General features: G+C 48.3%; 1 protein-coding gene across 1 annotated transcript; it reads right to left on the reverse strand.

Moving 5' to 3' along the window:
- Window positions 1–1,490: 1,490 nt before the first annotated feature.
- Window positions 1,491–11,934, reverse strand: nacc1b (nucleus accumbens associated 1, BEN and BTB (POZ) domain containing b; the record flags this gene model as incomplete). The annotated part of the gene is made up of 8 exons (XM_083693426.1): window positions 11,867–11,934; window positions 8,750–8,900; window positions 5,369–5,611; window positions 4,926–5,147; window positions 4,193–4,607; window positions 3,726–4,017; window positions 2,116–2,213; window positions 1,491–1,795 (listed from the first exon to the last, which is right to left on the reverse strand). The coding sequence occupies exons 2-8, from the start codon at window positions 8,873–8,875 to the stop codon at window positions 1,491–1,493; spliced, it is 1,701 nt and encodes a 566-aa protein (XP_083549552.1). The 5' UTR covers window positions 8,876–8,900; window positions 11,867–11,934.
- Between the last annotated feature and the right edge of the window lie 323 nt (window positions 11,935–12,257).

Below are 12,257 nucleotides of genomic sequence, written 5' to 3' on the forward strand. Positions count from 1 at the left end.
CGTGACGTCAAACACGCGTACACGCACACGCACACACACACACCTCGTACCAATGCCTCATTTAGCACCATTGTCCATACCAGGGGTGTCGACATCTAGAGAGTAGTGCTTGAGGGTACTTAAGACTTACAGCAACAGCATGACTGTCCCTAAGACGCCCCCCCCCCCCTCCCTCCCCAACTCCTTAACCAAACCTAATACAAAATGGTGCCCCCCCCCCTACACAAAGACACTCACTAACACACCAACACCTTATCCACTACGTGGCGCGTCAACAATGGTAGAAACGGTTGATATAGTATTTGGATAGGACTTGCTCATGCAACTCGAGTATATGGGTCATTTCCTTCAAATGTTGATAAAGGGCTATGGGCGTGAACTGACTAGGTTTGGGGTTGAGTGGGCTTTTAAAAGCACGGTAAACAAACCGACCCCCCCCCCCCCCCTCTCTCTCTCTCCGATACATACAATAGAAAGAATCCATATTGCTACACGACCAGAGCATCGTCCATTCATTCATTTGTAAATTCTTAACAATCCTCTGTAACAGATTTCCTCTCGTTCGGGAGTCTTGGCAAGTCAAAAACACACAGAAAAAAAAAGAGAAATTACAAATTGAAAGCGAAAATACAAAATAATTAAAAAAAAGTCAAAAAAAAAAAAGAGAAAAAAAAGTCAACTTTTCTTTTGGAGGGAGGGGGGAGAGATTCGAGAGAGGGGAAGGGGGGGGGTCCAAAAGTCGTGCCAATATACAGAATACCATAAACCCTTTAAACCCCCCCCCCCCCCCCCTCCCCGCAATAATAGCCTTCAATGGGACTTCCAGCGTCTCTTTTATAAACTGATGAATACAATCTAGTGTCCACAGACATACAGGTGTCTGGACGCTTCAAAACGGATACATTCATTATCAAGACAGTGTTATCAGACGGGCAAGAAGAGACACCCACCCCCCACCCCGCCTAAAGGCCCCCCCCCCTCTCCTAGGGAATGTGTTTCAGCGATATGGAGAGGGAGAGAGGGACCTTGCCAATCGTGGTTCAAAAAACAAACATTGACACAACCAAAAGGGATCTAACAAAAGGATAGGAGAATTTCTCCTGTCTCCTTACTTAAGAACCCCCCCCCCTCTCCTTTCTTCCAACTGCCCCCTCTCTCTATCCCTTCATCTCTCTCTCCATCAGACTCTGTACAGGACTGTGGGATGGATGGAGAGAGAGAGTGAGAGAGAGCGAGAGAAAGGGAGGGGAGGGAGGAATGGATGGTGGGAGGAATATTAAGAACTGACAACCCCCAGGAAAGGGGGGGGGGATTAAGATATGGAAAAGTGACAAGAAAAATAAAAGAGGAATGAAGGTGTCACCTGGGAGACAGGGGTGACACCAGAGGGGGGGGGGGGAAACCTATGAAAGGTCACATGGGTCAGGGGGCCATGGAATCACGGGGCTGACCCCCCCCCCCCCCTCCCCTCCCCACAGCTCCAACTCACTTCAGAACAAAGTGCTGCCGTCTCCGCCCACCCCTCCCAGGCCCTCCGCCACCGATGTGCCCGCGTCGCTCTGGGCCGCCGCCTCCAGGGAGGCGGGGTCGAAGCCGTGCTCCGCCCCCAGGGCGTCGGCCTCCAGCTTGACGGCGTCGGGGAGGAAGGCGGAGTAGGCGTCGCCCTCCGCCATCAGAAGCTTGAGTTTGGGGATCCAGCTCTTGCGGACGACGCGGCGCGCGTTGGTGCACATATCCGCCGCAATGGCGTTCATCTCACTCTCCTTGAAGCTGGGCGCAAAGTTCTGGCAATAGACTGGAAGGAGGGAGGGAGAGAGGGAGGGAGGGAGGGAGAGAGGGAGGGGAGAGTTCAGTTCAGTCAAATGGTCTTGAAGCAGTGAGCGACGACAAACATGGTAAGTGTTTCACGCAAAAACGACATCTGTGTCCTCCACTGGAGGATGCCGTGTTCAAAAAAACGTAGAAATTCATCGTCCAGAAATGGATCGTATTATACAGAAACAAATCGCTCAGACCACATATGGTTCTCTGTCAAGCACAGTAAGGAATTGCATCAGGATAGCATAGTACTGTATAGTCGTATAGTGTGTGTGTGTGTGTGTGTGTGAGACTCACATTTGACAGAGTGCAGGACTCTGTTGTCCAGGGGCTTGCGGCTGGGGTCGTTGGTGGAGGAACGGATGCCCGTCCCACAACTGTTGGCCAGGGTGCTCCTGAGAAAGAGAGAAAGAGAGAGAGCATTAATATACAGGATTGTACACACACACACACACACACGTAGAACGTGTCATGTTAGCGTACTGTATCAACAATATGTATATACACATCGCTCATCTCTGTCGGCAGCAGGATTATGACACACACACACACACACACACACACACACACACACACACACACACACACACACACACACACACACACACACACACACACACACACACACACACACACACACACACACACACACACACACACACACACACACACACACACACACACACACACACACACACACACACACACACACACACACACACACACACCTTTCCAACTGCTTTTATCCAGTATTCCTGAGAGACGAGGGGAAAACTATTCAAATGCAGCAGACCTACATTTACTACACGTGGACAAACACAGCGCGCGCGCACACACACACACACACACACAGGCACGCGCACACACACACAGGAGCGCACACACACACACAGGAGCGCACAGTACAAACGGCCTCCATATGAACCCAGCCGCAGGGGGAACAGGATGCTGTGCGTTGATGACGAGACAACATAATTGAACGGTGAATAAAAATGTGCTTAACCGACTGGATCATTTCTCTACTTTTGCCCTTTTGTCATTCATAAATCATGCAAGTTACACGGCCATGTCATCGCGTGCTGTAGAAGTCTAAACTGAAGTTCCGGGGGTTTGATCAGCAGAGAACAACACATCCAGATCAGAGTGCAGTGTAGCAGCCTACTGGTCGGGTGATTAATGGTATGGTTCTGAAATGCACCATTAATGAATGTTATTAAGTGAAGAGATGTACATTTTAATCCATCTTGAGTGATAATGAGATTTTATTTTATTTTTTTCCCCCCCGAGATTTTCACAGAGAGAAGAGTCTGGATATTAGGTTATAGCGGGATTGGGACTGGATATGAAATAGGAAATACTGAAATACTATCCAGGACAGGACCAGATGTAATTTCTCCTCCTGTGCCGTCCTTTCTGACTGTCTAACAGTCTTTCAGGCTGTGGTGTGACAGAGACAGGCAGGTCTGTTTGAAGATTCCCAATGACAGCACACATTCTTTCATGTGTAGGCCGAGGGGTCTCCCCTGTATCTTTGGTGGTGGTGTGTTGAAGTGAGCTGTGCAGTGAGTCAAGGTAACGTACGATATTGTAAGTCAAGTATTTCGACCGCAACTATCCTTCTAGTAAAAGCAGTCTGTCAGGTGAGAGTGCAGGCACGGTTTGGAACGTCGATATCTCTTCCACTAACGGGGGGCTGGCACACAAGACAGGCCTTAATGCCTTGTTAAACTAAGATAACAGTAAGATAATTGAAAACTTCAATTAATTAACCTGGGTATTTGGTATGGAATTAATGGGTTAGGAAGTGCCAGATGCCACAGTAACACACACACACACACACACACACACACACACACACGCACACGCACACGCACAACCGACACACACAGACACAGACCGACACACACCTGTCGAAGAAGGACGCCAGCAGGCGTCGCAGCAGCACTTTGTGGCGCGTGCCTGCGCTGACGTGGCAGTTCATGAGCTGGGCGCGGGAGATGAACACGCAGGTGCCCGTCACCAGCTCCAGCTTCTCCGCCGGGTCGCCCTCCTCGTACAGCTTGGGGTGGCACCGGTTGCCGATCTGGGTGATGAGCTCGGCGGGCAGAGAGGCCAGGTCCTGGCGCACCCTCACCCCCCGCCCGCTCCGGGTCTCAGCGGTCAGGTGGTCCGGTAGGGACTCGACCCTCTCCCCGGCGACTGTGGGGAGGGGAGGACCCCGGGTTAACATACACACTCCTTCACACACGTAGAACGTGTCATGTTAGCGTACTGTATCAACAATATGTATATACACATCGCTCATCTCTGTCGGCAGCAGGATTATGGCACACACACACACACACACACACACACACACACACACACACGTTACCTGTGGCCCCCACGTTGAGCATGCTGTACATGGTGTACATGTTGCAGATCTGTCTGTACTGCTCCTCCGTGCTGTCGTCCGTCACCTCCTCCTCTTCCTCCTCGTCGTGGTAACTGATGGGCGAGTCGCTGGTGTACATGCTCAGCGTCCCCGGGCTCGTCCCCTCGGGGGTCCCCGTACTGTTGTTGTTGTTGTTGCTGTTGTTGTTGTTGTTATGGTTACTGTTGGTCCCGTGGATGCTCCCGCCGACAATGCCCACGCCCCGCCCCGCCACATCCTGGGAGGAGGAGTAGCGGGCGGCCTTCCTCATCCCCCCCCCTCCCCCACCGGAGCCCCCGCCCCCGTCGCGGTTGCCCCCCTCCCACAGGCGCTTGGCCACTGGGGTGCACACCACCGAGTAAGATGAGGCTTCCTGCTGCGAAGGAAACAAAAAAACGGAGACATTTGTCCTTCGTATCATTTTCACCGTGTCGTTTTTTGTTTGTTTGTAGAGATGTTTTAAATGAACTATTCACTATAAAAACACACATGGCATTCCTTTGGAGAAAAAATGGCTTTCACATCCAATTCCATATCTAGCATTCTACCGGCCCAATATCAACTTTATCAAACTAGCATCTACGCTACGTTAGTACTTATTGTCTTAGTGTAGCAGGAGGCAGTGTGTCGTGTGCCTTCATCTCAACGTCGGCGTTGAGGTGAAGGCGTGTTTGATTACGAGGCCCCGGCGTACCTGTTGAGGCTGTGTAGTCGGCTGTGGCGTTGTGGCGCTCTGCTCCGTCTTCACCCGGGACACCAGGGGGAGGGGCGTCAGGCAGGAGGATGGCCGAGCGGCTGCCGAGGCGACCGCTCCAGCCCCTCCCCCTCCGGCAGTTTGAGTGACAGGGCTCTGAGGTTCGGAAGGCGGGGTTTCTTCGGCGTGCAGTCCCTGGGAGTCACAGCTGGGGGAGGAGACCTAAGGGGAGGGGGGGGGACGACCATTCATCTTGAGGAAACTCTACATTTGTCAATAATATGTTGAGCCTACATGCATCAATCAAGTTAACCAATCATCCCTCAAAGAAAACCGGATGACACCCTATCTCCTATAAACTGCTGCACTACTTTCAACTGGAGCCCTCTGTGTGGTATCCCACCCCCCCCCCCCCCCCCATCGTTTGACCCGTCGTCGTTTACCTTGAGGAAGAACTCTGTTCCCTTCTCCATGATCTGCTGTATCTGGAGGAAGCCCGCCGTGTACATGAGGAGGAACTGGTCGCCCACGTTCATGCTGAGGCGGCCCGTGTAGCAGAAGGCGAGGATCTGTTGGAAGCTCTGGGGCTGGACGGCCGGGGGGAGCTCCACCACAGAGCTCTTGCCCCCGGCGTTGAACAGGTCACGGAAGTAGGAGCTGCTAGCTGCCAGCACGGCACGGTGGGCCTGGAGGACGGAGGGAGGGATGGATGGAGGTAAGGAAGAAGGGAGGGATGGAGAGAGAGAGAGAGGGGGATGGTGGTTAGGATGAGAGGAAGGTGGCACGGTGAAGGAGGGATGGATGGATGGATGGGGGTAAGGAAGAAGGGATGGATAGAAGGATGGATGGAGAGAGAGAGAAGGACGGTGGTTAGGATGAGAGGAAGGTGGCACGGTGAAGGAGGGATGGATGGATGGATGGGGGTAAGGAAGAAGGGATGGATAGAAGGATGGATGGAGAGAGAGAGAGAAGGACGGTGGTTAGGATGAGAGGAAGGTGGCACGGTGAAGGAGGGACGGATGGATGGGGAGATGGGGTGGAGGAGAGAAGGGAAAGGGGAGGGATGGAAAGGAGGCATGGAGGAATAAAAGGTAAAGCATTAAAGGGGAACAAGTGCAAATGTAGGATGTGTGTCCGTGTGCCGTACCCTCTCTGGAGCAGAGGGCCGGTCTGTCAACGTGCACACCTCTCTCACTCAGGGAAAACAAGAGCAGCGTCACACGGCTACACCCCCACCCTCTCCCACGGCTACACCCCCACCCTCTCCCACGGCTACACCCCCACCCTCTCCCACGGCATCGCTCCACAGAACTTTGTAGAATACAGCAAATCTACCAACAAACAAACAAAAAGTTCTGTCGCAGGGAACGTCGGTTCGGGAAGCCCAATCGATTCTGGAGAGATTTTATGGGATAATATTGGGTCGTGGGTTCACAATTTGACCATTTCCTGAGCTCTCTGCCAAGGAGGATGGAGGAGCCTGTGGATTTAATTGCACATGCATTTACTCCATAGCCAATCTCTTGGGTTTGTTATCTAGCTTCCTAGCTGGCTTTGATCACAGTGATTCGGTGCCAATATTAAAAAAGCACAAAAACATGTAATGACATACGTAGCTCCATCTGGGACTAGGATTATATTTACATTTGGATATTGTAAATGTGTTAATAATGACGGTGGTCACTGTAAAATTACGACTACACCTGGGGCATACCAGCGGAATTATTGGGCTTCAACAAACACACAAGGCGAAACAATTATGCCTCCAATTTACACTCACAGAACACTTTATTAGGAACACTGTACTAATACTGGGTAGGGCCTCCCTTTGCTCTCAAAACAGCCTCAATTCTTCGTGGCATTGATTCCACAAGATGTTGGAAACATTCTGGTCCATGATGACATGATTGCATCACGCAATTCCTGCAGATTTTTCAGGTGCACTTTCAAGCTGTGAATCTCCTGTTCTACCACATCCCAAAGGTGTTCTATCGGACTCATATCCAGTGACTGGGAAGGCAAATGAAGAACACTGAAGTCATTGTCATGTTCATGAAACCAGTTTGAGACGACTTTTGCTTTGTGACACAGTGCAACATCATGCTGGAAGTAGCCATTAGAAGATGGGTAAATTTTGGCCATGAAGGGATTCACATGGTCAGCAACAATACTCAAATAGGCTGTGGCATTCAAGAGATGATTGATTGGTATTAACGGGCCCAAAGTGTGCCAAGAAAACATTCTCCACACCATTACACCACCTCCACCATGAGAGTGGACAGGTGTTCCTAATAAAGTGTTCGGTGAGTGTATATTGCCATGGTCCCCGTCAGCTGCGGCCAGTGGAGAGGTGGAGAATCAGTGACACGTTGAGGTAATCAATCAGATTATGTATGTAGCTAGCTAGCAAACAATATGTTTTGTTGGTTGTCATGAAGTCAGATGTATGGAAAACGGATGGTGTTGTGTATGCAATTGCTAGCTATCGCTATGGGCCCCAATTTGCATGTTGCAAAAATTGGTAAAACTGGGGCAAAGTCGGCCATCTTTACCGTAATATTTCGAATAGACGCACTGAGAAATAATCCAATAGGAGTTTTGAATACTGCATGGTATGCAATACATTTCCTGACTGTTTTATCAAAACCTTTGTTTAATTCATGCTACAATAAAAAAATAATGCTGTGGAGTATTCTGAGTTGGGAGGTATTTTTTGCTCTGCTCAGCACTATTTGCTGAATGAAATTGGAGCCCTGTTTTTCTGTCTGTTTTGAATGACGCATGCGTAATAAGCCTGCAGGCTCCTTTGCTTGGCAGAGAGGTCAGAAAAGGTCAAATTGCGGAACCAGGCTACTGAAACCGAGGTCTCTCTTACAAACATAAAACAATCATTAATGTACATTCAAAATTACTAACCTGGTTAATTAATCACATATCAATTACAAAGTCAGTGTACACAATATAATCAATTAAAACATGTACATTCCTTGGATGACAGATCCCTTCTCAAGGTTTTACACTGACAGAGTGACAGGAGAATCTAACTTGAGTTTGTTTTGAAGGTCATGTATTCTGGGGACAGAATCTAAAAGGCAGAGTTACCTAGTTCACAGGAAACACATGGAACTTTGAGGATTGGCCAAGCTTGGGGCCTGGTTTGGTAATCTGGAGACCGATAAAAAGCAATGATACAATATAAAACGGGAGTTTTAAAAGAACCGCTTTATATACAAATAAAATCCAATGATAAGCTCTCCTTGAAGTCAAATACTCCCAACCGACAGACTGACATAAAAGACAACGGGTGCGGAAGCTATCCCTGGAGATGAACCGCAGAACCGCAGAGCCGAGAGATAAACTGAGACGAAGGGAGTTTTGAGAACTGAGGCTGCCGTGTGCGTGTGAATCGTGTCACCGTAAATACGCCACATCACACAATCGATTGGGCTTCCTGAACGTAGCCTGTTCGCTGTGACAGAACGGTTTATTTATTTATTTATTTTTCCTGAGATTTGCTGTATTCTACAAAGTTCTATCTAGCGCTGCAGTGGGAGAGGGTGGGGGTGTGTAACCACGTGACGTTGCTCTTGTTTTCGCTCCAGCTCCGCTCTCCCCGAGTGAGAGGGAGCGCTCACGACAGACAGCCCTCCACTGAGTCAGAGAGGTTAAGGCGCATAGACACATTTCCAAAATTAGTAGTTGTTCCCCTTTAATTTCATGATGGCGAATTGCATGATTGAACCACCTGTTTCTGACTTTGAAAACGGATAGCCTCTTGTCATGAACTCAACCTGGTCAATGGTCTAGCCTAGCGGTTGGCCTACCTTGAAAGCGTGGCCCTTGACCACGACGGAGACATCGCAGTAGAGCCCCTGCAGCCTCTGTTCGTTCAGACACTCCAGGACGTTGTTGCCGAAGTTAGGGATCGCCATCTGCAGCGTCTGAGCCATAACGCTCCGCCCAGCACTACAGGGTCTATAGGAGGAGAGGAAGGGAGGGAGGGATGGAGGGAGGGGAGATGGGAGAGAAAGAGGGAGGGAGAGGGAGAGAGAGAGAGAGAGAGAGAGAAAGAGAGAGAGAGAGAGAGAGAGAGAGAGAGAGGGAGACAGAGGGAAAAGAGAGTAAAGGATGGAGAATAATTAATAAAGTAATCCATTATAAATAATATATACTACATAATAAACCCCAGTAGAAACGCAAGTATAGATTTACAATGAGCTTCACTTCGCTTGTTTCATTGACTTTAATAAACCCTTTAACTCTGTGGTAGCATTTGGCCTACTTCATATTTCAAATGAGACAATAGGATAAGATAAGACAAGGCATTGCATAATTCCTCTATTTTGATTGTTGTCATCCACCCCATGATCTTTTAGCTTCTAAAGCTGTCAAACTCGCCTTTCAAAAAAACAAAACAAAAAAAACATTAAAAAGTGATTTGCTCTATGAAGAGCCTTGGTGAAAATACTTCATGTAGTTTCGTATCTCTTCGATGTTAAGGATAAGAATGAGTTGGCATTCAAATGTTTATGGTGATTATTTTAAGGGTAGGCTACCAAACATGGACCACGGGTGACTAAATCAATAATGGAATTCGAGACCCACTAACAAGGAACAGTCCAAAAGAGATTACCAAAGGGAAAGGGAATGAGAGCAGTATAAAAGCCGTTTAGCCTATAAACTATGTCAAGCACAGCTAATGACATCAACCTTCATCGGATTAAACAATGAACCTATAGTCTTCCTGAAGACCATGGTCAACTCAAGTAGTAATATCTAGGTTAATAAAACAAATAAATATAGACCTAAGCTAATTCAAAAATGTATTTCCCGATGAATAGACAAATTAAGTTTGGATCACTCAATTTGTGAAACTGAGATTGAGGCGTAGATGATCACTACTCAATTCCGTATAATATCTATAATTCACAAACGCTATTTATGCCTACTGCTAGTCTAAATGTGAAAAGCGAAATACAGTCCTTCAAACTTCTATCATCAATATTCTTCTATATTCCATCACCGATATTGTCTGGTTTTGAGTTATACAATATAAGCCTAATCAAAACGACACTTCAACCACCTCGGTTTCCTCTGAAACGACAGGGGGTCAAGGCATAGGTCAAGGAGGTCACAACAGCTTCCAGCAGACACAATGGGAGTTAATTTCACTCTTTTGACCTTTACCCTTCAACTCCTATGCATGCCATTATAAAGCCATCATGATAGCACGCTGCGAGTATGGTAGAGGATTAGGCTATAACAATTACATCATTGTAAACCTATACGACAGGTTGTGCCTAAATGCCGTACTTTTGATACCACCTGAAGTTTATGCAACAACCATATAACTATTGAATAAACACGTGGCAGGCAAAGTTCAATGGAAATAGAAAATAGGTTGTTTTATATAAACGCTTTCTGTTTGCAGTGATAGGGATATAACTGTGGCTATAAATCAAGATGTCTAATCTAATGAAATTCAATTTCCTGGTTAGGGAGGTTAAAAGGTAGCCAGTTAGCAAGCAGCAATGAGCTAAAGCTAAAAGCCAGGTGTAAAATGCTGTTCAATATTTGAATGTTAAAGGTCCAAGTTAATTTAATGTAATTAAACAGAACTAATTAGCGTAGGTAAGCTTCACATTAGCATTAAAAAAATAATCAATATGAATACACTTCCCATCAGCATGTGGCTACATAACGTAGCCTCCCTAGAGCACGATTAATATTAAAACTTCAAACGGAATATGCAATGATTAATTAATTAACGATTAATCGCTCAATCTCACATAAAAGTGTATCACAGCGATGTCTCGCCTGTGGCCGTCAAGAGAGAGGGCCGCCAGCGGGAGAGCGGCGAGTCGGAGTGGGCAGCGAGAGCTATCCGTGCCCCGTCGTGTGCCAGTATCTTTGCCCGGTAGGATTGGAGCGCTCGACTGGCACGGGCCGGGGGGGCGACGGAGAACGAAAAAGATAGCTACCGTATATCACCGGCTTTCTACTGTCGACGCAGCGTCTCTCCTCTATCAACTACGACAATGGCACGGATTGTGTCACAAAAATAGTCGAACAAATAAAATATTTAGGAGTTCACATCCGCCGCGCTCTCGCCCCCTCTTTGCCAGTGCTATGTGATGTCGGGTGCTAGAGTTACCTCCTCCGGCCTAGCTACCGAGACGGGATACAGTGTGACTGTTCACTGTACTCCAAAAAAATTGGGTTCGCCCATCGCATGATGCGAGCTATCATGGCGTTTTAATTATTTAATTATACCCCAAAACAATGCATCAGACAGTTAATGAAAGTTCAGTGGTGTAAATCCACTATTAATCTTTTCGATAGTTATTTTTCGATGGTGGGGGGGATTTGGGGGGTGATCCCCGCACTCCATCTTTTCCCGACATCAACAGGTCATCCCGGGACAAATGCAGCAACTGGGGGCGAGCCAGACTGAACCAGAGCGCGAGAGGAGGAGGGGGGTTACGAGTCGCTAGACAAGACACCAATTTAACCACTTAGTTACAACACGCGATGTGCATCAACCCAATCGAATTTAACACTACGAATTAAGATTGCATTTTACAGTATAAGGTCTATTATTGTCAACAAGAATAATCTCGTGAGAAAAGTTGTGGGATAATGAGGAGAGCGGAAAGACTCACCGAGGAAAGGCAGCCCGCGGCGATAGCTGTGTGAAGTCAGTGAAGTAGTTAAAGTTTTGTTGGTGCCGTTCCTACGAGCCCATCCCCCATCGCACACCTTCCCAAAAACAATAGCTAACCCCCCCCCCAAAAAAAAAAAAAAAAACCCCACTCCGAACCGATACGAATTCACCCTTAATGCCGAGGCACTCTGCGCTGACTACCCACCCCGAAACTCGCGCCGACTCCCCTTGTCCTCCGTGACCCCGATAAACCGGCGTGAACCCGGGTAAAACTCACCCCCTCGCTGTATTTTGTTGGAAAGTGTTTCAATGGAGGAGTACAGAAGCGTTTTATCCCTCTCTCTCGCTACAGGCAGCCATTCATTGTGAGCACAGGCGAGACACTGAGCGCAGAGTTATCGAGGGCAAAGCGGTTCTCCCAGGGGGTGCGGATCACAGAGCCACCGATCGCGCAGACAGATAGACAGACAGCGTCCCCAACCAACCCCCCCGTCTGCCTGCCTGCGCCAATTATCCACACACACTCACGCACCCGGTATTCTCGCTCTCTCCGTGCAGAGCTTGGCACAGTGAGTGGAGCAACTGGAAGCCGCCGGGTTCCTTCCCCGTTAGAGCGATAACGGGCCCGGTGGTAAAAGTGGGCTATATCAGTGCGTCTAGACTTCAGC

This window comes from Argentina silus (assembly GCF_951799395.1).
Source record: "Argentina silus genome assembly, chromosome: 22".
In the NCBI taxonomy this organism is placed as follows: domain Eukaryota; kingdom Metazoa; phylum Chordata; class Actinopteri; order Argentiniformes; family Argentinidae; genus Argentina; species Argentina silus.